A 26,187-nucleotide genomic window follows, 5' to 3' on the forward strand; every position below is an offset into this window, starting at 1 on the left:
GTTTTAATTATTCCGTAATCAATGTTGCTGTTTGAATCTTAGCAAAAAACTATTCGGTATATTATACTTTTTTAGTAGCAAATATCTTTTGCAAAATTTTCTGAAAATTTAATTTAAAAAGGAATGCCTCTTCAAACTTCCACACCTGTTATGGATAAAGCCACAGAATCAACAGTGTGGTGGCTCCATAAGGTTTGACTACAGTTCTATTTTTGTTAATGGTTTTTTTCGCACCACTTGATGGTATATTAATCTTCTAAATGACAATATATTTAGGAAAATGAATCATTATTCAAAAGGGATTTTTTGTTTAGCGGACCACTAGAGACCAGTAGGATCTCATATTTGCAGGTCCATGGGACAAGTGGCTTTTATTTTTCAATTATAACGCTGCATATATGCAAGGGGTTATCAAACTTTTCCACCCGAGGCACCCATATTCAATGCTTATACATGAGCTCTGCAGACTCCCCAGAGCTATTTAACAAAGAATATTGTCGAAAAATCTTTGTCAGGGTTGCCACTGCTCTGCAGCACCCAGACAGAGGTCAGAGGTGTCGCGGTGCACAGTTTGAAAACCCCTGATATATGTTACATGAGCTAATTTCAAGACCTGGCTTATATAACACATACACTTCCCGAATCACCTAGGATGTGTGTTATAACTGAACTCAACTGCATATACATGTTCCTAGCCCACAAGAGGCAGAAATATTATGTATCTGGCCCGCAGACAGAAAAGGTTGTGCACCCCTACTTTACATTTAAAGTTATATACTCAAATATGTATAATCAATATAAAGTATACTCAAATATATTTATCTATCACAATATGTTATGATAATTTCATGTTTAATGCCTACAAGATAGAATAAAATAAAAAAAGACTACAAAACACATGAATATAATTCAAAAAAACTAACCAATCAACAAACACAAAAAAAATCAATGCTATAACATTCATGAATGATATAAATTTCATTAAATCTTTTGAAAACATCACACTTTGGAAATACCCATCACTATGTCAATACAGCAGCTGCATTTTCTTATCACAATGATCAAAGATGACAACCAACAGAGCATAATTAATAATTTCAATCTATCAGAAAAATTGCAAGTTGATGTGGTACCTTGCAAAATTCAATACTCATATTCTTCTGGACTGTATGAATGTAATTTAGGATGGAGTTGAGTGAGAAAACAGTCTTACAATTTGACATCAGTTAAGTGAATTTTTACCATGATTTTGTACATATATTCCAAAGATGTAGATTTCATTTACCTTGAAAAAAAATCATATAATATGCACATGAAAATATCATTCTTCAATAATGAAATCCATCTTGATGAATGGAAGGGATGGTTTATGACCATTTTTGCAGCACAAATTTCCATTTCTTTACTCTCATCTATACGCAACAAACTAATTTTCAAAACGAAATTTGAAAAATTAATTTTTAAAGTACTTATTTCTATTCCAAACTCTCAGGGGGAAAAAAGCTGCGGATAATATGCAACTGTATATAATTCATACTAAGAAATTCCTATGTTGTTTTTATGTAATGTATAATCCACAGATTACACGCTGAAAAATATGGTAGCATCAAATTGCAAGGCTTCACTGTAATTTGTTATATTTTCATTCAGAAATCAGAACAAAGGATTAATATTCTTGCCAAATTTCATTTTGTCATTAAGCTATTTCAATGTTAAAAAAACGCGAAAACCTTTGAATTTTCATTGAGAAAAATTCAACAAAACCTTTTTTTTTTAATTTTTCTGGAGACCTTTGATTAAAACCATTCAGGACATTAATAATAATTTTAAATGGCACAACTCTTGCAATACATTTTAAAAGGAAATTTGATTACATGCTGTAATCTAATATGGTTATAGTTAATAACCATATAAACTACCTGATATATTGACAGTTAATTTAGTCTTTTTTTTTTTGGTTGAAGAATTTCATCCATGATTTATCAGTATTTGGAAACACTAAAAATGGAAAAATATATTTTATGTGCTTAATGCAGATATGAATAACTAATAGGATTAAATGTTATTAACAGTTAACAGCAGAGTTTTGAAATTTAAGAATCATGCAGGTATTAAAAATATATCAATTTAAAAAATGTACATTCCATATCTTCCAGATAATAATTAGATAAAGAAATCGCACAAAGAGAGACATTTGAGCATTTTTAGATCGTAATATGCCATGCAGTTTGTTATAAATTACAGATACGAAAAAACACACTAAACATTAAATATTTTTAAGTTCAGATACTGAATACAAATACCATCGATATGAGTATGGATGATCACATTTATCACTGGCTGTCACAATCAAATTGCAAAATAAGATGTCATATTTGTCATGTTAGCTTCACATAACTTGGTGGTGCAACTTTTCGATGTAAATACTTGAGGATGTACAAAGGAAGACAACTGACGAGAGTTATAACAGTCACCTTCCAGAAGAATGCAAATGTCTGTATAAAATAAGTATCTGGAAATAGATGAGAACAAAAATTATCATAAAATATTTTTTTGTTTCTTTTTATTACATTTTTGCTCAGGGTCATAGTCTAAAAATTATTGAGCAAAAATACTCACCGAAATAGTTTCTTAATAGACACAAGGAGAGTATATACATTACAAGGCTGACAAAAACAGCAACCACCATAAGCCAGTGCCATGTTCGAACAGTGAGACCAACCATCAGCAACTCTGTCAAAATCAAAGCTGTGAAACTTATCGCCACTATATGAATAAACTCTTCTTCAAATAAGAGGAAGGCACCATACATAATTATCCCTCCTAAAATATAAAGTGTGGAATAAATGTACATGCCATACACACACACTTTTTTAAACATTTTTCGACATACTTGCATGTGATAAAAGACACTTTCCTGTATTTAAATTTAAACTATCTGTTGAATATTGTAATGCAATTGTTATCATTCATAAAACTGTATCATAATATGTTTCTTTTATCTTGCATATGTATATGAATACAGATTATTATGGTATTCATAATATTTGAAAAACTTCACACTAGCATTTTGAAAATAAAATGTTAGTAACATTAAGGCACATGGTAATACAAGTTGAACTAAATAATGTGGGCATACATCACCCCATGCAGTGAAAATAATGTTTAATTGAAAAGTAATAAGTTAAACTATATGTATGAGTGAGTGGCCTACCTTGATATAAACTGATTATCACCCAAGTGAAGAATGTCTTGAAAGATAATTCACGCCCCTGAGGAAAGTAAAATAAGGCACTGAATATGATTTACAGACATGAAGCATTCAAAAATCTTTGTTTAAGTGCTTAGTTAAATAGAAGAATGAATAGAACGTTTTTGAGTGTATTTTAACTGAAATATAAATAAATTATCACAAATTTCAATCAATCATTCATACAAAATATATTCAGTGGATCAGATATAGTCCCCCAAGCATGAGATAAGACTTTGTTGCATCATTTCATGATCAAACAATTCTATTCTTTTCTAGAAGAAGCTAAACAAGAAAGCTCTCTCTTGCCAATGATACACAATCACTTAACCGAGAAGAATAAAATCGTCTGACGTGACGTAACGAGTCTTATTGTGTGCGTGGAGGATTCATTTCACAGGCAAAACTGTATATGTGATATTTCTCACCCTCAAAGTGTTCACTACAACTTGACACTTAGAATCCATATAAGTTTAAAAGAACTTATATGGATTCTACTTTCTCACACTTAAAGAGAAAAAAATGGAGACAAAAAAAATTCTCACATACATTTTCTATTGAGACTTAATTTTTAAATTTGTCAAATACAGTCAATGCTCATTATAACGACCCCTATTACTCCATCAAAAAAAGGTGACATATTGGGTGGTTATTATATCAAAAGGAAAAGATGTGGGATAGTTATGATAGATAAAAACAAAAGACAGTCATTACATGAAGACACTTAGAACTTATCGTACAGATATCGTGCAGATGTAACAGAACTGTCACTATAATGCATGGTTGTTATAGCAAGCCTCAAAAGTAAAAAGCCCAGTTTAAAACATAACAAAGAAATTAATACTTGGGATCACTTTCAAATGAGCATCACACTTTATTAATTATATTTAATGAACATCGAGCAAAAGAGAAAAATGAAGTATAAAATATGAAAAGAGTGAAACATTACCTTACTTAATTCTTTGTAAAGTTCGGGATATGTGAGAGCAATATCAGGAGAAATATCTTTATCCAATACAAGAGAAAAAACAGGAAACATGGTGTACACTGTCGCATACCTGTAATGATAATGAAGCATGGAACATTGTCATTATTGCTTCTTTTTTTTAATTTAACCATTCATCTGGTTATGCCTGAATATCACATCATGCTGATTTTCATCATAATTAGAAAACTAATTATTAATTACTTCCATTATTAAATTTGTTTTTGTCTATGATTTTGAAAAACAGCTAAGAACGTAATAAACGCAGTTTCAATATGTACTCATTAAAAAAATTCTACTCAAGAAAAATGTATTTCATAAGCTTCAAACTTCCAAAAAAAGGGAAAAGTAGAAAGTAATTGGCTAGATGACTGGTTAAAAATGTAGCAGTGTTTGGTAACACGACTCAAAAACCCACTCACCCAACCATAAGGAAGCCTTGATAGAGTGCAACTGAAGAAAAATAAAAAACTGAGGAGAAAATAGCCTGCATCGTGGAGATGATCAATCCTCTATGAATGACAAATTGGCTCAATGATGCTGATCTCTTGTAACTAGAAGATACAAAAAAAGGTATCCACATCAGCTATAAATGAAACTGTGAAACCTTTATCTTAAAAAATGTTATTACTCAATAAATAATGATTTTTATGGTACATATTTACCATAAAATCAATATTAAGACTCTCCCCATTGAAACTTGTTTTTTCATTGTTTTTTGGATCATCCAAATTCTCAGTAACCTGAGGTGATCCCATTCACCAGATCATTGAGATTACTGAAATTAAATTTGGAACTTTTGTTTTTAAATGGCAATGATCTGTTTTGTGAATAACACTTCATCTTACTTATATATTTTTATTTCATTAATGATTGATTCCATTGTACAAAAAAAAAGAAAGAAACTTGGGTCCAATGTAATTTTTTTCCCTGCGCTTCATTCAGGTCTGATCAGGCCTGCAACATGTTCTGTCAGTCTGAGCAAGGACACATTTTGATGCCTCCCTCCCCCTGTAATGTGAAGGTTAGATTAAAGGGTGAAATTTTCGTCCCCTCTATTCCAGTGTCTGGGGGCACCAGACCTGCCTGCTCCCCCCTAGTTGCGGCCCTGGGTTTCATAGTTGGCTAAATTTTACAAATGAAAAATTTTGTGTATTATGCATTGTGTAATTTCAACATTAATTTGCAGTAACATTTTGTTTTTGCAGCTATGGCGGCCAAGTCTTCATAGTTAGACTCGCATCAAACTCCACTGTTGCGACAAAGGTGGGACCAACTGATTGAACTCAACTTTGAAACCAAACCAACTGAGATTCCAGACTTCAAGGCGCAAATGTGAGCCGATCGCCCCATTAAGAAGTCTCACCACAGAGAGCAATAGGCATACAACAGTATAATTATTCAATCATTACACTTCACTTGTAGTTAGAAAAATTGGTGGAAGCCCTACACATAACAAGCATTACATAGGAACAAACTTCACATTAGATTCACAACACGTTCATGCACATTTCGGCATGTACCAATACATTAGAAATTCTGTAAAAGAATGTGTATGAGGTTCAATGATTAGGTAGTAGTAACATTTTTTTGCTATTATTATATGCATTAAAAGCCCCGATATAAAACTAATGAAAAATTTAGTTCTATTGTTGGATAGTGCTGTCGATAGCATATCAAAAAGTATAAAATCATATGAAGAATATATGTATTCTATAACAATGAAAATTATGAATAAATTTAATTTTTCAGGATTATTTTAAATCAAATTGCTCATTTATTCAAATAACAAAAAAAATGGTGAAAGTTGAATGCATCATATAACACATCAGCGCCAGCAAAATTAATAACTTCATTATCATTCTAAATTAAATGTAGATAAAAAAATTATTTGCTCACCTATATCTTCCATGAACCAATATTAATCTACCAATATGGCTAAATTGGCTGAGGGAAAAATCTGCGGCTAAAGAGGCTTGTCTTCCTTCCTTGCCAACAATACCAACACCAACATCTGCGGCCTGGATCATGCTGACATCATTGCCCCCATCACCTGAAGAAAAATAATTCATTGAATCTTATATATAAATGTGAACGTATCTATGCACGTATGTTTGTTCTTTATTTACAAATCCACACTTAATCGTATCACTCCAATAATTTTTTTTAGGATTCTTCGCTAATGTGTGGAAGGAGCCATAAGCACATTTCCATCAAAAAAATTGTATCAAATTTTTTTGTTGTAGAAATTTCTTGATAAAACTTTTTCCACCATTTTTCCCATGTTCTTTCAATCAGATACAACTATTTTTCCTCAAATTTTTTCTACACAAAAGATGCACATTTTAATGGGTTTCCCATTGCAATTTGAATTTTAAAAAGTGGTTAATAAATAATAACTGAGTTATATAGGTTTTTGTTCCACCCCAAATCTTAATCTATGAGTACAAATGTTGCTTTGATCAATGTATTTTATTTTATTTTTTTTTTGGTGCATGTGTACAAGTTTTGCTGTGATCAGTGTATTTTTTAAAAAACAAGTGATGCATTGATCAGTGTATTCTTGTGCTTATACATATATAAATTTTTTATGGGGCAGGCAAAGTCGCCAGGTATTAGCTAGTTTTAAAATAAAATCAGTAAGTGAAAGTAATCAAAACATATATATTTTAATGTTTTAATGACAGGTATCTTTTATGAAATATATACTCACAAAAAAAAACTTACAAAAATAATCATTGTCAAAAAAAGATAAAAACAGTTTTTGAATTACACCAATAAAAGTCTTCACTAACCAATGGCACATGTTCTTTTGCCAGTTTGCTGCTGGATAAGTTGAACAACTTCTGCTTTCTGAGTGGGTGAACAACGACAGCATACAACAGAGGGGCATTGGCAAGCAAGCTCCATAAATTCCTTCGGATGAAACTTCAGGCACACCTAAATCAAATCATGCATGTTTTGAAATATATTTGAAATTTAACAATAATAACAATATGATCCTCAAGTGTTCCCTAGAGATACGTAAGATCAGTCCAGAGAATTTGTCAGTGTCAGTAGACATACATTCCCCGAACCAGGATTCAAACCCAGACCTGCACAGTCAGAAGTTAGCTTCTTAACTACTATACAACTATGGTTATTTAAAGAATCAGTTAGTTTGAGTTTCATATTCATTTACGGACTACATTGGAACTTGATTAATTTGAATAATTCAAATTTTCACCAATTCCCCTTGAGTTTTCCATTTAATTTTGTGTTAAAATTGCTTGTTTAATTCAAGTTTTTTTTAGATAATTCTAAAAAATTTAGTTGGAGAGAAAAAAAAAATCACAATTTCAATAGGAGCACAAATGTAGAAGGCAGTTCGGAAAAATTCTACAACCAGTCTTTTGGTGGTTTTTTTTTTTTTTTTTTTTGCTTTTTTTGATAATTTAATAAATGTTCATCTTAACATTGTCCAGTAGGAATGTATTAAAATTATGTACCACCTGATATGACTTATCTTGTTCTGTCAAAGGTATACCATTCAGATTCTGAACCTTTTTTATAGTCACTAAGTGTATGAAAATATCGGAAAGCATAAATTCTAATATGCAAATGAGAATCAATTTTCTTGATACCATTTGAATGGTTAGCAAAGATTGAGAGGAATACTTTCACAACTGATGATCATGATCTGTTTTCATAAATTTGGCTTTACGCTTTGTTGAGAAATGCTACGGTGATGCTGATTCCAGAACAGTGGAATAATGCATAGCTAAATTTTTATCAATCCTATGTAAATATTGGTGATTGAATTGCAATTGGAAATCATTTTATGAATCTGGTATAGATAAATTTGATATTTCAAAGTTTTTCCCCAATGACTGAGGACTTCAAATTAACCAGGTTGGACTGCACTTTTGATGAACAAATTATGCATCACACTGAAAGGAAAAGGGAATAGCTAAATGTCAATATTCTCTCTCATATAATGATTTTCTTATAAGCATTATATGCTATAACCCCAAGTCCTGTTACTCCTAAGTTCAATCCATGGGCAAAAATGAATTTTTTTAAATATTTTACATATTGCACTAACCCTTTACTTTTATTGCATTCTTTGAGGCTCAGTTACAGCGTATTATTAAAAGTGGTAATTATGTATAATTACAACCAAAATACATTCTGAGGTATGCTGTGACATTTGCTTACTTTGCATCTTCATCAGGGTATCCAATCTTACATTCAAAGATGAGAAAGTAAATATGTGAAAAAAATTTTAAATTACAGATTTATCTGTATCAGTATGTTCTGATTACAGATAAGTGTATTGATGATTCTACTTTAGGGCAATATTTCGGAAAAAAGTGTGGAAAAAAAATAAAATATAGAAGGGAGGCAATTTTTTGGGACTTTAAAATGTGTGGCCCTTGGGAAGATGTCCCACCTGCCGATGCAAGAAACAGGCACTGAATATAACCCTTTTAGACTTAGTATGCACAAAACGGGGTGGGTTTGTTTTTTCTCACTGTGAATATTCTTTTTTTTAACCCCAGAGAGTGTAACCCCAGCCCTGACCTAAAAGATTATGCGTCTATTATTGTTGAAGTCAGGGCTGGGCTGAAATCTCTAAGACTGAAGGGGAAAAAAACCACAGTGAAAAAGAACATTGCCACCCAGCCCATTTGTGAGCACTGGGTCTGAAAGGGATACATTTTTTTTATTTGTGTAACCAATTTTTCAGGCATTACATTAAGAAATAAATGTTTGACTTCAGTACAAACACCAATGAATGAAAAAAAAATTAAATAAATGCACATTAAAATTATGAGACTTGAGAGAAATAAAACTACATACTTCTAAGCTCTGACCACTGATTACCAATACACAGTCGCTTTTCCGCCTAAAAGAGTTAAGCTCAAGATGTGCTTCTGTACGAGAAGTAACGGATTTAAAAATGTGAATTTGTTGTATTCTAGATACAAGACGTGAAGATTTAGCTATGCTTGTAGCAGTTTCCAGTTTATCACCAGTCAACATCCACACCTTCAATAAATAAATAATAAATTTTCAGAAAACAGTAAAGAATAATATGACAGAAATGAATTCCAAGCAACATAGCTAAAAACTTAGAGAACGTTTGACTTTTAAGGGTGAAAATTATGGCTTTTTCAATAACTACGAAAACTATTCTGATTTAAATACATATATATTTGCTAATAATCTCAAAAGTAACAGATAAATATTTATTTTAAACTAACAGAAATTGCCATGCGAGTAATGTTGGTAACAGGATCTGGAATTTAGTTGTTTTTTTTACTACTTACTTTTTAAAAAAAAAATTGAAAAATGGAAAACTGGAATGAAGATTTCACAATTGATTTCCCTGTGGTTTTATTTCATCAAAATTTTTGAACCAATGAATTCAAACTAAATTGGTGCAAATACCTTAATTCCAGCGTTCCTTAACATATCTAGGGTTGGGCGAACATCATCTTGAAGTTTATCTTCAACCCCAGTTACACAGAGCAGTTCCATATCTCGCTCTAAAGTTTCAACAACAGCACTAACTTTGGAAGCTCTATTCTGGATGCTTACTTTTGCCTGACGATAACGAGCCTACGAAATGAATAGACCAATGTTACTCTTGTTTGAAATGAATTCAAACGAAAAAAATTATTTTTTTTTAGCATGGATTGAATCTGCTAATTTGAAAAAAAAATCAACCTGCAAGAAAAATAATGCACTTTTCATATGTATCCATGTAAAAATAGAGCATACCTCAAAATCAGCATATTGCTCCTCTGTCAGCACTTTTTTCGCTACAACAAGTGTTCTGAGACCTTCTCTTGCCAAGTTCTCACACTGAAATATTAATATAAATACAATTTTGAGCTATATTCATCAACATAGATCCTTAAAAAGTGAAAAAGGAAAACTTTTTGATCTCAAATAGGTGAATGAATTCTAAAAAACATTCAAATATTAGTCATGTTACTGTATCACAAGATATTTCCTTTAATTTTGAAGCAGTATACACTGTATTTATGAATTATGCTTGTTCAACATAAATCACTCGACTGACTTTTCATCGAAATTGCCTCCCTTTCTTCTTCTTGAGTTTATTATTTAGATAAATATTAATAATCATTGTGGTGCATCAAAGTGACAAGTGCCTCTACTTTAAAGTATTACAAGTTGCAAAAGAAAAACATTTTCTATAACTGCAAAAGCAGAAGTCTATCCAGCCGAAATTCGGGTTCGTTTTTCTGACCCTTTACAAAATTTGAATCTCAAAAACGAACCCTTCACAAAATATAAATTAACAAAACCATTAATTATAAATTTAAATTATTTTCTACAAAATTAATTAAATTCTTTCACTTTCCACACAATTATTTACTTTCACAAAATTATGAATCATTTTCACAAAAATTTGACTCTCGAAAAATGTCTGGACAGACCCCTGAAAAGCAAACGTTTCATTTACCGTATATATATATCCCCACCCTTGTATTAGCTGGCATGCCATATAAAATCGCAGAGCACCAGCTTTTTGAATGTTGCAGTCTGGTTCATTCGCGGCATGTCCGGAAAATGAAGGTTCCATGAGAATCACACATACATTAAGAAGATACACACACACAATACATTAAGACTGTGATATCAATCTATATCAAATACTGAATAAATATGTGCATCAGAATAAAATGTTTGCTACAATGATACTTAATAAAACAATAAATCCCTTCACAATGATACTTTGTTTGGAAATGCCAAAACTATAATGTTAAACTGCTGCCTTTTGATACAATGATAATTCACCTACAATGATATTTTTTCTTGATCCACAGAACATCATTATATCAAGGTTTCACTATAATAGTTTTCACTGTAGCAAACTTGTTTTGTCCAGGAATTTGATAATGATAATGGAAATTAACCCATTTACTTATTGCTCCAACCCAATTATCGACATCCAAATACAAAGTACAAATACCGTGTTTCATATGGTTTATTTATTTATTTTTTTTTTAAGTGTTAAATGACATTGAAACACAAATCAATTTTTAACTCTACTAATTTAAATTTTAAAGATCAAAGAATACAAAAATACTTCGCAATGTGCTCATTTTTCTAGTTAATTCATCTAATCCATGCAAATGAATGACCTGACATTAGCAATAAACCAGCATTTATAGTAGTAGAAGCAACCGTGAAATTCTAACTATCAGAACAAAGTTTGTAAAACAGAAATTATTTTAAAAGGCAGAGAACACAAAGTTCAAATCAGCCAATTCAATTGATTCTTTGAGAGTGTGCAAATATTCAAGAATTTTTCAGAATTTCTGACTCAAACTCCCCAGCATGCTGGAAAATATGGGTATTTTTTCAGCATGCTGTGGTCTCCCTTGTTGTTTCCCAGCATGCCAGCTAATGTGGGAAAATACGGTACAAGTTTGAAACACCAGTAAAAACACATTTGACTCAAAAGTATGGGGTTTTTGAACAAGTTGAAGCAAAAGGCATATTTTGCACACTGTACAGTGTATTTCATTTGTCTTGTTTACAAAAGTTTTACTTTGCATAGAATATAGTTTTTCCTTACGCTGTGTCAGGATGTGAAAAAATCATGATTTTTTTTATTTAAATTAACTGACTGATTATTATAATTAAAACAAATCTTGTTAATCATTAAGAATTCATATTTTCATATCACTTACCTATTTTTTTTTCGACTAATCTCTCAAATTTTCAGTATTAATGAATAAACTAACAAATAAATACTTAACAAACAAACTACAAGCATGAAATATGAACACCAAAAATCAGTGTTTATGTAACATGAAAGGCTGTTGAGCCTGAAGAAACTTCATGGACTAACATTTTTCTTGCACAATTGAATGCATTTATTATGATGTGTTTCAGACTTGCATGATAGATTGCTTAATAAATAAATAAATAAATATATATATATATATATATAATTTGCACATTTTTATTTTTTCACAAATTTAATGAGTTTTGGTTAAAAAAACAAGATAGTTCTTTTTTCAATAAGTGTCTTTAGATAAGACTTTTTCTCTCACTTTTCTTATTAAAATTTCAAGTCTAACAGTATTGATGTTGGTACAACGTCTATTTTTACTTTAAATCAGCAATTAGAGCATAGAATTCAAGGCTTTTATACAAAAACTAATTTCTCTGCTTTTTTATCAGGCAAAATCCTAGTGCCCCCACTGTAATGCATTGCAAGATCTAGAAATAGACTGCTATCTATAATATATTGCTCTACAAATATATGTTGCTGTCTAGAAATAGAACAGCTATCTTTCTGCACTGTATCTAGGGACTTAGGTTCAAGAGTATATTTACCAGATCTCTATATTTCCAACAATCAATAACTTTACACTACATTTCAATAACATTCACACCATACTAGGTTACTTTTACTTCAATATCATTGAAGTTGATACAAAGGAAAAATTAAATTTACATTTTGTGATTTAAATAAATTATATTTTTAAAAAATCAACTGATTTTAATCATGATTTAAATCAATGTACCCTGCACTGTGTAATTGTTTTTATAATTCATTTTTATGTAAACAATTAATACTGTGGGGGTGGGGGGGATGGGGAAAACAATTGAAAAGATACTCATCACTTTGAATGGGGGCAGTTCGTTTTGAGATGAAAGCTTTTTAGAATATGAGAAACTTTCAGGAGAAAATTAAGACTCCACTCGAGATGTACCACTATTTACACTATAGCTACTTAGAAACTTGCCTCTTCAAAAAGCCAATCATTATACTGTACAATTGATGACATTACTGCGTCTGCTCCTTTCATAAAAAATATAATTTCATTACTGCTTTCCTCCTGCAAAAAAAAAGTAAACATCATGAAGAATGGATATGGAACATTTCAGTGTCTTACAATTAGAACCGATCTCCCCTTTAAAAAAGTCACAGAGGAACAGGTCTAAAACAATACAGTTATTCAATCATTACACTTCACTCATAGTTAGAAAAATTGATGGCAGTACTTCATATAACAAGCATTACACGGTAACAAACTTCATATTATGTTCACAACACATACACGCACATTCCCACACATACCAATTCGTTAGAAAATTCTGCAAAGGAATGTGGATCAGGTGCATCTATATATAGTTTAGTAGTAGTAGTGTCTCACAATTCAAGCAATGAATAAAAAAAAAATCAAGTTACGTGTGCATAGACTTTACCTTCACAATGATGCCCATACGCTTTGACTCTGATGTGAAAGGAAAAACTTGTAATATCTTGAAATTGAGAATTTGGTTGTTTGATGTCCTAAGCTTCATTTTCGTCAAGTCACGGTAAATGAGACCTAACCCAACAGTTTCTGTCCATGAAACTAAAGACACCTGCAGTAAAATTATGAAAATTAAAAACAAGCTTATATCAACTTGATTCATACAGACATACCTGTTTTCTTTATTTTGCAACATAAAAAAAATTAGGCCTAAACAAAAATCAAATATTTGAGCAATAACTAAAGCAAAAGTGTTTACCTCATCAGGACTGGAGGCTTGATATGTGCAAGGCTGTTTGCTGAGTTGATCAGGCTCAGCCTCCATATCCTCCATGTAACCAGAACTGTCCTCATTAAGAATATTCTCGTTTTCATAGACAGGTGTTACATTATGACATAATGCCAATGCTCTGACTGCTTCATAAAGCCTAGTCACTGAATTCTGTCTCATTTTTATCTGTAATTTCATAGGGGTTGCACAGCTAGTCTCTGCATCTTCTAATGTTTCTGGATCAAATATGGTTTTGAGTTGAGATGCAACCTGAGAATGATTTTCATAATGAAGAAACATAATTTATATTACCATATACATTGAAAACTGAATGCAAAAAAGAAAGTAAACAAAGAACAATCGTTCTAAATCATTGGTTTTTAACAAAGTGTGTACATACGCCTCATTAATTTTTGGCTTCAACCTCAAGAAATGCTCTCCCTTATATTTAAGATAAGGGAGAGCACTTTCTAATTCTCACTAGATTGAACAATGAAAAATATTCCATTAACTATTCAAAGGGGGTGCAAGAATATAATTTTAAATTCACTCCTGCTTCAAACTGCTGCATTTCCTTGAAAAAAATACCTGATCTTGTATTAATTTTTTCTCCAAAAGATACATTAGGGATTGTTTTAAGGTGATTATATATATATATATATATATATATATACTAGGGGGGCTCTGCCCCCCTGCCGCCTTTGGCGGCCAACCCCCCCCCCCCCCACTTCTCTCCCGGACATATCTTGTTTATTTCGTCCCACTTCATCAGCGTGCTATGGAAAAGGGGAAAGGGACGTGTGAAAGCACCAGCCCACTGAAAAAGCGAATTTTAATGAAAATAATAATAAAGCAACAAAAAACAAATGAGATTCATCAATTATCCCCAGAAAACTTCCCCATGGGGGTCCCCAGATTCAATTCGCTGAATTTCAGTGGGGCCCCACACTGGATATATCTTGGGCTACCGATGTGTTGCAAATTTTACAATGTTAAACCACAAAAATCAATGAGATACATTCAGGGGCACCGAATTACAACCTACCAACATTTCCATGAAGCCCTGACCTGCAAGCTTGTCGGACACCCCCCCCCCCCCGTGAGAATTTTTCATTTTTATCAATTTTACAACGAATAAAATCCAGGGCCCCACATACAGTAGCGGGGACACAATACGCAGATTTTTAGTGGGGCCCCAGACTGGCTATATCTCGGGTTTCGGCTGTGGCAAATTCTACAACAGAAAAGAATGAGATTCATCCAGGGCCCCCAAAATCAAACCTGTAAACATGGGGCCCCCCGACTTGGAAGCTTGTCGGTCATCCCCCGGTGCGAGTGCCATGAAAAATTTTCATTTGTATTCGTTTTATCAACGAATAAAATCCAGGGCCCCCAACCAATTACCCGGGACACCAATTCGCATACTTTTGGTGGGGCCCCAGACTGGCTTTATCTCGGTCTTCCGCTGTTGCGAATTCTACTACAGAAAAGAATGAGATTCGTCCAGGGCCCCAAAATGAAACCTGTAAACATAGGGCCCCCGACTTGGAAGCTTGTCGGTCATCCCCCGGAGCGAGTGCCATGAAAAATTTTCATTTGTATTCGTTTTACCAACGAATAAAATCCAGGGCCCCCAAAATGAAACCTGTAAACATGGGCCCCGACTTGGAAGCTTGTCGGTCATCCCCCGGAGCGAGTGCCATGAAAAATGTCCATTTGTATTCGTTTTGCCAACGAATAAAATCCAGGGCCCCCAACCAATTACCCGGGACACCAATTCGCATACTTTTGGTGGGGCCCCAGACTGGCTTTATCTCGGTCTTCCGCTGTTGCGAATTCTACAACAGAAAAGAATGAGATTCGTCCAGGGCCCCAAAATGAAACCTGTAAACATGGGGCCCCCGACTTGGAAGCTTGTCGGTCATCCCCCGGTGCGAGTGCTATGAAAAATTTTCATTTGTATTCGTTTTACCAACAAATAAAATCCAGGGCACCCAAAATGAAACCTGTAAACATGCCCCGACTTGGAAGCTTGTCGGCCATCCCACGGAGCGAGTACCATGAAAAATTTTCATTTGTATTCGTTTTACGAACGAATAAAATCCAGGGCCCCCAACCAATTACCCGGGACACCAATTCGCATACTTTTGGTGGGGCCCCAGACTGGATATATCTTTTGCTTCCGCTATCGAAATTTTTCAGCGTTAAAGCAGCAAGAAAACAATGAGATCCATCAAGGGCCCCTGGAAATGAAAACTTTTTACTTATACGTGAAATCTTCCCCGGGTACCCCGACCCTGTGTTGGGAGCACTGCTGTTGTGTGTGTATATTACACATATATATACCTCTCGGCATGGACCTCCCCCCCCCCCACAAAGGAAGGGCTGACAGGGGCCACAACGATTCTTTTCACTTTTTGATTTTTCACACTATAAATTAATCACAGGGGGGCCCCTGAAAAGCTGGTTTGGGGGCTCGAAATCTAAATTCCAGCCTAAGGGCTCTGCTGTAGGATGTAGGAGCCTCTTGGTACATGCACATAACATGGTCCCGATGGGTCAAATGGGTCCCGATATGTGAATATCGACCCAATATCGATATATGATATATGATATCATATCGATATATGAATGTGAATATCGATATATTAATCAAACCCACTTCCGTAACAGAGTTTCCGTCACTCGGTTGCTTAGCAACAGACCCTTTTCGAGTTTGTTTGTGATTTTATATTATAGAATAGATATATATATATATATTTATTTTTTTTTTTTTAATTTACAAAAATCTACAAATTCATGCTTGAAATTTTTGCATATTATCTATCCTCTTCAGAGGTACACAGGTACCCATATGTGTTTCTCATTTTTAGCTGTTTTAAATAGTTTTTAATGATTATTTTTCAAATTGAAACCAGAGGTATAGTCCTCCGACCACGAGATGAATTTTCGCTGCGACATGTCACGTCACGTCGGATGATTTTATTCAATTTTTTTTTGGTAAAACTATTGCACATTGAGAAAAGTTCATCAGTGACTGAGCTTTCACGATTGACATGTCCTTCTAGGATAAAATAGAATCGTTTGATGTGACATGACATGCCGTAGCCAAATCTCATCGCGTGGTAAGAGGACTATATATACACACATACTGTATATGTACCTAATTCAAATAATCTTAGTAAAAATATCGACCCACATTAATTAATTTACAAAAAATTCTTTTTAAAGGGTATTTTGACATACAATAAACACAAATCAATAAAAATAAAATTTTAATAGTTAATTTTGGCTCAGATATGAAGAGGTTATGCTTTTCAGCATATCCCTCAACAGTGATGCTTTTCTAAAATAAAATTAACACTTCTTAATCGCTTAACTATCTCATAGTGGCCTGGTAAAGACTCGATCACACAGCTGTCCCTAAAAATTTGTCCTTTAAATGCTTCACCTAAGTGATGACCTTGACCTCTTATAGAGTGGGCTTGATGATAAAGTTTCTATGCTAATTTCATTTCCATGCAGAAAAAGTCGAATAGTTTGTTTATAGCAGTATCAAGTCCAGCAATAGCAGTTATTTCTGCTGGATTAATTACTCTAGAGTTGTTTAACTCTCATCTGAAGTCAGTGTTTTGGGTGTTCACAAATACTGAATAATTTGTACTGTATTATCACTTATTTTGAAAAAAATGTCAATATTATTGTTATACAGGGTTTTTATAATTAAAGTCCCTATGCTCTGAGTAGTTTCTCTCAAAATCTACTAATCCAAAAGCAGCCAAATTTTCAGGATATCTTTATAAGATGGGAGAGAGATTTATGCAATAAAAATAGTTCAATTTTTGACCACCAGGTGAAAAGTTTTTGCTTTTATTGTCTTTTTCTTTTTTTCCATGGTCTATATGGCGTACATACCAAGTTCCAATTGAATATATCCACCAGAACAGGCGCTGCATAGATCTGAGTAGTTTCAGTACAACTGACTGCCCAGACCAATGTGTCGCCTGTTGTACTGTACACTGACACTGCTAAGGCCTATGTAGGACCCATTCTAGTGGGCATATTCCATTGAAACTTGGTTTTATCACTATATGGACAGAAAAATGCAGTAAAAAAAAGCACCACTTTCTCAACTGCCGGTCAAAAATTAAACTTTTTTAATTGCATAAATCTCTCCCCCATGGTCTCATTAAGATATCCTGAAAATTTGGCTGTGATTGGATGGGCACAGGAACTTTAATATTAAACACCCTATATATTGATATTATTACTTTATAATTCAATACACCCATCGTGTCCAGCAACAGAGGTACAAAATGTAGGTACTGTTCACAGCAGATGTTTTCGGTTACAAAATTAGTGGATAGCAGCCCCCCCTCTTCCCCCACATATCTTTTTCTTTCCCTCATTTTTTTTGTTCTTTGTGTATGCAAATAAATTATTATTATTACTACAATAGCCCTGCATTGTCACATACATTTGGGTATTTCATTCACATATTTTATTAGAACCTCTGTTAATAATGTAATTGCCATTAGAAGTTAGATAAGGTCATAAGTCATATCCTGTGCTCTCATAATATCTTTTTCTTTCTCTACAGTATGCATAATATTACAAGGGGTTATTGTATAATAAAATTATAATAAGAATGAAAAGTTATTTACCTCATCGAATGAATCTGCGTTGAATGCAACTGTTCCTAAGTGAAGCTTTTTAAATACCTATAAAGATGAGATTAAGAAACTTAAGGTATTCAAAACTGTAGCTAAAAGCGATAAATTTTGAAAATAAACAAATTTTAAATGTTTTGCAAATTTAACCCCAGGTTTTTGGCAACAAATTTGGATGATGTGCAGCTGAGCTAGCTGAAGTAAATCTCAAAAACTGATACTATTGTTAACATATAGGAAATGAGAAAAAAAAAAGGTGGCATTCTATTCTTTCTTTCCCTCCAAACCACCTTCCCTCATGTATGTAATACTATTTACTTGTCAAATTGTAGCAAGTAAAGAAAGAATATAATGCTCTGAGGTAAAGAAAAAAAATTCATTTAAGGGGTCATTCAAGTATTATTATGTCAGCGTAAATGGGGGTTTAACTGATGCTCACATCATCAACTACAATTGCTCAACAAATAATTCTCAATGGCATCTTACTCGATATGCAAAAACCAGAAAAACCTTCCACTAGTTCGTGGGCACCTGAACTAATATTCTGCCTATTAATAGTAATTCTTCTGCAGAGCCACTTTAGTGATCTCTAAATGTTCTGCGGATCGTTTAAGAGCTCTAGAAATGTGTCACCAGCAACTGATGTACTCCAGGACTGTGTCGCACATCACTCACGTAATCCATGATTATGCTGCAGATCATTTAAGTAATCTGGGAATGCGCCGCGGTAACTTGAGTAATGTAGAACTCCACTGGGAGCCACTTAAATGCTCTGAAACTGTGCCACATCACTCAAGGGATCCATAAATGTACCACAGACTGCTTCAGTGTTCTGGAATTGTGTCAGGGGTCACTTAAGCAATCTGTAAATGAGCTGCTTAGTTCATTTTTACAAAATTAGGTTTGAGGTGGTGGGCCACATTTGGTCTGCAGGCCATGGGTTTAGCATATATGGCTTAGAGGGTGGGTTGCAATGAATTTCTTAAAAAGAAATTGAGTTCTTACCATTCAAGTAGCATTGAAATTAACAGAAATTGATAATAACACATATAAAGGTATTTTCTTCCGAAAAATTGTAATTTTTGAAAAAAAAAATTTTCATCAAAGAAATATATTTTTGATCATCTGAAGGGTTTCCCCCCCCCCCTCCACCTCCTCGCGTGTATGCCCAGTATGCATTAGGAGGTGGGAGAGCAGAGATGGCGAATTTTTTCTGACAAGGGGGAGGGATAAGAATTTTGCTGATGAGGGGCAAAGGAGGTAAAAAATGGCTAAAAAGCAGCTGACAATATTTGAGAATGGACCCAACGCCATTACCGATAAAGAGTCTCGAAAGAAGGGGGAAAGAAAGCACAAATTTATTTCTGCCATTTTGAGATGTCTCACTCCTGTATGTTAAGGGGACTAAAAAATCAATTCAAGTATTTGAATTCACAATTCCTCTTTCTTTTTTAAAAATGCACAACAAACTTGAATCTCTCCACATTACAATTTAAAAGATCTCAGTTCTCATCTACAGAAATTACAGATGTATTTCAATAACTTAAAGTTATATAGTGAAATCTTGACACAGTACTCTGCGGACCATGAAAAAATATCATTGTAGAGGGATTATCATTATATCAAAAGGCAGCAGTTTAATATTAGACTATAGGCATTTCTAAATAAGACTTGAAATACCATCATTGTGGAAGGATTTATCATTGTATCGAATGTCATTATATATATATATACTACTATTATTTAACTGTACATGTCAGAATGTGCATGTACGTGCTTCAAACCTAAAATGAAGTTCGTTTGCATTTAACGAATACCATTATAGTGAAATTTCATCGCAGATGATTTTGAAAACAAAGCAATTTACTAAACTATCAGAAATTATGTATAGTTTATGTTGTATAACAATATCTTGAATTTATGAATATCAGAGTATAAAATATTCTATTTCATTATTTTTTTTCAAAGAGCATCATTTTTCATTAGCAAATCAACTAAACTGCGGTTAATGAGTAAAGTGAACATGAAATAAATGCAAAAAAATTTACACACCATCTCATTTTTCGTCAAAGTTCCAGTTTTGTCAGACAATAGGAAACCGATCCTTCCAAGCTCTTCTGGGATAGTTGTGCTTCTCACAACTGTATTTGGAATTTCTTTGTCTTTTGAAACCATCCAGGAATAAACAACTTTTCCCATATCCAAATTCACTCTGAGACTGTGTAGGAAGAAAAACCTATAAATTGTTTTTTTTTACACAACACACAGATGTAAAAAATAAATTTGCCACATATTAAGGGCCTGAATTAAAATAGCTCTATACACTCAATCCAAGTTAAAGTTAAAGACATGAATGCAACTACCATAACTTCCTGAGTATAATCTGCGATGGGGTATATCCTGAGTATAATCTGCGGTGGGGTATATCCTGAGTATAATCTGCGGTGGGATATATCCTGAGTATAATCTGCGGTGGGGTATATCCTGAGTATAATCTGCAGCTGTGTATACCTACAGATGTGAATTTTGCTACCTTCAGAAAAATATCATGGCACAGTATACAGTGGCAAAAAAAATCTGCATGTGAAAATTTCATCCATCTGTAATTAAATCTTAAGGAATGGAAGGGACTGGTTGTCACATTTTTGTAGCGAAAATGTCTATTTTTTTACTCACACACACATCTATATGCAATCTTCAAATCTCTATAAAATCCATTAAAATTATTTTTCACTAATTAATTATTAAAGTACTTATTTCTATCTCACCTCTCCGAGAAAAAATCTTCAGATATAGCACATACAGTAGTATATAATACAAAATAAGAAATGAAATGCTGGTATTTGTTCTGTTTTTAAACAAATAATCTGCAGATTATACATAGGATAAATATGGTCATTATTAACTTACCTTATTGGAATTATGTAAGAAAATAGCAAAATGAATCTGAAGAAGTATCTGTACCACAAACCATCGAACCCCTAAAAAAATACAAAAATCAATGAATTCATTATAGAATTGATTACATATATGCATGTTATTTCAAGCCTAAGATCAAACCAGAAGAAACACTGTATGGAAAAAAAATTTCTTTTCTTTACCACAATAAATCTCCTTGAGTATTTAATCATAAGAAAAACCCATATTGGTATCTGTATTTCATTAGTAGCACAAAAAAGGGTTGGAGAAACCCATTGCCTGATATGTCTGAGTATATTAAACCTTTGCTTGGACATGTAATTTTTTCCACCATGTGCCTGATATGGACTTATAAACAAAATCTAGATGCCTTTGCTTTTTGTTATTTAATAGATCTCAATATTCTCCTTAAATGATGTTATAAAAAGTATCGACAGAAGATATAAAATATTTTGTCCCCATACGTGGCCTAAGAAGAAATAACTTAGATTTGTGATACATTCATTGCTGTGTTAGAAGGAAGGCAGGGTTCACAGTTAAATAAAACAGTCTACCTTGAAAGTTGATATGAGAAACATGAGCAGGGCAGCCTCTTTTTTTCATTTATAACTTACACGTACCTGCTTCAAACAGAGACACACGAACTTGAAGATACTTTGCCTTTGATTCAACCAACACTATCTGTCATACAGCTTTTCAGTCAGCTTGTAAACACAGTGTTAGTTCAATGAACTGAACAAAGTTCTATTCACACACAATAGACTCTGCCTATCTCCCCTTCGAGAAATCTGTCTTGTCTCAGTTCAAAAAAATTTCTTTTTTGCTCTACTACACTACTCTAGTATTGGTCTACTCATTCACTCATCAGGCACAGTTCAGAATGTGTTTCAAAGAAATTAGGCAGATCTCTCAGAACAGAGATAGGTCGTGACTGTTGTGTCTAAATAGACCTTAGAACAAACATGCTTCTGATCTTGTTTATCAAATGAATCTTTGATTAATTTAATAAGGGCATCTACAGACCGAAAATTTGAACATGAAGCCAGCATAAAGAATTTTGGCAGTCTTTTTTTGAAAGTTTCAGTCATGTGAATGGCCACAGTAGTCTCAAGGCAAATTCTGAAGATGATGTTATACATTTTTTTTTCATTCCAATGTTTTTTTGAAGCTTTATTATAGTAAGTTGGCAAATACAACATATTAGTCATAATTACAGTATTTCTTTTGCATGCACTTTTTTATTAATGATGAAGAATGATTTTTTTTATGAAGTAAATAAATCTAGTAATAATATTTAGTAGTGTTTTTCCTAGGAATGTCATATATTGATCAGGAGATGTGTTATTTTGAGTTGCATGCTCAACAGATTTTTCGGTGATATAGAAGATTTCGCCTAAACTAGCAAAAAATTATTGTATTTTAACATGCATAAGGAAGCCTTGTATGTAAGGAAACACCTGATTTTTTTTGGCTTAAAATTTGAAAAAAAAAATTCAATCAAAGATATTTTTTTAAGATTTAAAAAAGTTTTTTTTATTCGTCATAGAAACCATTAAATTCCTCATCACTGTCACCTGATACAGTATAATCAGTAACATCAAGTTCATTATCATTATCAGAGTCCCTCTCATCGTAAATTGCAAGGTAATTATATATATAAGTAATTTGTTAATATCTATGATACTATTTATATACATAATAAACCTTCCCCCCCCCTAAATTTTTGCAACCTTATTTTTGGCAAAAATGAGGGTTCCTTACTTCAAAACATGTTAGGGTTATACAATAAAAATTTAGAAGCTCACCTTAAGTACCATCATCACTAAGGCTAAACCAATCACCGCAGCGAAGAGAACTTTAGTTTGCTGATTCAGCTCAAGATCAGTCAAACCAACCTATACACATAAGAAAGAAATATAATAAAAGGCAAACATTATCAATACCCTTTCATACAATAAATTCAAGTTTGAAACAATGTGTACTATCAAATTAGAGTTATCACACAGACAATAATAACAGCTCAATGTTAATATTTATTACCCAATTAATTTTTTAAATTTAAAGACTATTTGATGAAGTAAAAAACTCACTTTGGTTCTTGGCTCAGAATTGTTCATCACACTCCTCGTTTCTGGACCAGTATAGATCACAATTCCGATTGCTGTGCTGGAGGCAAGAACTGTGTTTGCCCAAAGTGTGTTTTCAACTGCCAATGAATCCTCGCTACCATCACCATCATACTGTGGAATATACATACATTATGATTGGAAATTAATACATATTTCATGAATTTTTGTAATCAAATAAGGATCACTGAGTGAGATAAACTAGTAAAAATAAAAAAATAAAATTATATACATCTCATCTGCAATTACAGTAAAGTCTATCAGTTTAGACCAGGGTTGGGGTTTTGGACAGGGCATGTGGGAAAAACTGTCTAAAATTGTCCAAAAGTGTTTGAAACTGTCCAAAACCTCAAGTTTCAAAATGTTATGTGGAAACCTCTGTTGTTTTTTTTTTTTTTGGTTTTTTTCCATGATACTAACATATTAAAAAAAATACTAGCAGAAAATAAAACTATCTAAATCAAAAATATTTCAAAAAGGTGTCATTTGGTTTTTCTAAGTTAATTATTTCACCAAATTTATGGTTTTAGGCTGGAAAAATCTGATAGTAAATTAATATCACTCATATAACTGTTTAAATAAACACTGTTTTCAATTTTTTAGTTTGTTTTAAATGTTATTTCTACTTCACATCTTATTTTTCATGTATGATTATGAAGCAGGTGCTTTATTTAGGACAGTGCTTGTCCAAAATCCTACTGAATCTATCCAAACATTTATCTTTAAAAAATACATTATATTGAATGTACCAAATACCCATAGTCAGTTATAATCATTGCATTACTGTGAAACTAAACATAAATATTATTTTTTATTAGATACCAATATAATGGTGTAGTGTTTATTTAATGCAAATTGTTCTATTTTGACTTCAAATCTTTTTTCTTTAAATTTTCAAGTGAACTTTCTATTTTACATTCTCAATTTTCAAAAACTAATTATAAATACATGAAAATATACGAAGAAAATGAGGCCACTATGTAGCACCTACAAATGACTAACAGAACACAATTTCACAAACACTCATTATGCCTACATGACCATAAAAGACTTCAAGACCCAAAATTTTTGTTAAATTTAAATTGTTGCTCTTATGAGGCTAGAAGCTAATATTTCACCGAATAAATTCAAGCTATATTTATAATTCTATCACATGGGGGACAGCAATAAGAAAAACACTGGAAGAAGGCTTATCAAAAGACTGTCTTAAAAAAACACATTGTTTTTTTATTTTCGTGTCACCCAAGTTATGCATCAATTGAAAGAATATTTTCAAATTTTGTTATCTTAGAAATCATCTTGGCACAGATAAGGCAGCTAAATTAATTATGTGTTATCAAATGTTAAAAAGTGCAGCTGTGCTTGATTATTAATGTTCGATTACTATGCAAGTTTAATTTCATTTTGTAGTCATATCTATTGCTTTTTTTTAATTTCCATGTGACAAATTTCTATCCCATTGTATCTTTCATGTTTCCATAAATCTAATATTTAAACTCAAGACACTTCAGTTTTCAACTGTTTGATAACCTGATATCAGCCATATAACCCTTTGCACATACTGTTTTGAAGTTCAAAATTTTATTATATTTAATGTAATTTTAATAATATAATATTTATATAATATAAAGTTTATTATTTGATTATAGAAGTCACCTCTTCATCAAATTGCAAAGTTTTTCACTTATAGTTATAAATAGGAGGTTTTGCCAACCCTGGTTTAGACAACTTTGTATTCTAGACACCTCTTTACATTTGATTTTAAATGGCACCAGAAATAATCCAAAATGAACACGGTCCACAATACTGTGCCTGTCTAACTATACTGACAGATTTTAATAGAACTACTGTAAGTGTTCAACTTAGACAGGTTTTACTGTATACTAATGCAGTACCTATATACAGGTATTACTGTATAATAATCTATTTGCAAGATGATAAAATTACAATAATTTTTAATACAAACCCTAGATAATTTTCCTATAAAACTATGAATATCTCTTTTTGGTCCTTCGACATAAACAGAAGCGTCTATATTGAAAAGTTCCTAAGAGAGTAAAGAAAAGAAAATTAAACCACATATGGCATAAAATATTTATTAAAATAACTAAATTTATGAAGGCTTTGGCTCAAAACCAAAAATCACAATTTAAAATAATTCAAACCTCTGGAGATGATAGTGACTGGGTGCAATCCACAGCAAGCCTCAGTTTCCAATCTGTCTCCCCATCCAACTGATCAGTACGTATGAAACATGACCCAGACTTTTCTGTTGTCATGAGAAATATCATGTCTGCAGGTACTCTTTGGTTCTGGAGGAATAGAATCAAAAAATGTTACCATTTACAACATATTATAACATGAAGTAATGTTATTGAGAACTTGAACACAACATTTTTAAAAAAGAGAAGTGTTTTCAATAAATAGAGTCTGTTTTGTATCAAAGTGAACAGTTTTTTATGTAATTAAAATGTTTTCAAAGTTCAAAGTCCAGAGAATTAGCAGTCATGTATCACAAAATATGTAAATTTTTGCAAGTTGACTGGATAATAATTAAGCATGTACAATCGTTTCCTTTTCAGTTCTGACCCATAACAATACATCTCTACTGTCAAAAATAAGTGTTCTTTTAGGAGGGACATTGTGGACTAACACTCTCTAAAATGTTAGAACTTGCTG

The 26,187-nt window shown here is 32.6% G+C and overlaps 1 protein-coding gene across 1 annotated transcript in view; it reads right to left on the reverse strand.

The window, feature by feature from the left end:
* Window positions 1–1,782: 1,782 nt before the first annotated feature.
* The window catches only part of LOC149069057 (putative phospholipid-transporting ATPase IIA), a 36,204-nt gene continuing 11,799 nt past the window's right edge, over window positions 1,783–26,187 (reverse strand). The window contains exons 6-25 of the mRNA XM_089251322.1: window positions 25,674–25,820; window positions 25,475–25,555; window positions 23,473–23,622; window positions 23,188–23,277; window positions 21,374–21,444; window positions 20,516–20,681; window positions 18,458–18,514; window positions 13,782–14,063; window positions 13,473–13,634; window positions 13,010–13,102; window positions 10,002–10,085; window positions 9,669–9,839; window positions 9,078–9,266; window positions 7,031–7,175; window positions 6,135–6,288; window positions 4,658–4,789; window positions 4,200–4,308; window positions 3,215–3,272; window positions 2,620–2,823; window positions 1,783–2,512 (exon numbers count right to left, since the gene is read on the reverse strand). Coding sequence (XP_089107448.1) covers window positions 2,379–2,512; window positions 2,620–2,823; window positions 3,215–3,272; window positions 4,200–4,308; window positions 4,658–4,789; window positions 6,135–6,288; window positions 7,031–7,175; window positions 9,078–9,266; window positions 9,669–9,839; window positions 10,002–10,085; window positions 13,010–13,102; window positions 13,473–13,634; window positions 13,782–14,063; window positions 18,458–18,514; window positions 20,516–20,681; window positions 21,374–21,444; window positions 23,188–23,277; window positions 23,473–23,622; window positions 25,475–25,555; window positions 25,674–25,820 — 2,679 coding nt within the window. The 3' untranslated portion in view covers window positions 1,783–2,378. The remainder of the gene's footprint in view (window positions 2,513–2,619; window positions 2,824–3,214; window positions 3,273–4,199; window positions 4,309–4,657; window positions 4,790–6,134; window positions 6,289–7,030; window positions 7,176–9,077; window positions 9,267–9,668; window positions 9,840–10,001; window positions 10,086–13,009; window positions 13,103–13,472; window positions 13,635–13,781; window positions 14,064–18,457; window positions 18,515–20,515; window positions 20,682–21,373; window positions 21,445–23,187; window positions 23,278–23,472; window positions 23,623–25,474; window positions 25,556–25,673; window positions 25,821–26,187) is intronic.

Source organism: Pholcus phalangioides, unplaced genomic scaffold (genome assembly GCF_987345545.1).
Source record: "Pholcus phalangioides strain wild (caught in Gottingen) unplaced genomic scaffold, Ppha-v1.0 ptg000024l_1, whole genome shotgun sequence".
NCBI classification, from domain to species: domain Eukaryota; kingdom Metazoa; phylum Arthropoda; class Arachnida; order Araneae; family Pholcidae; genus Pholcus; species Pholcus phalangioides.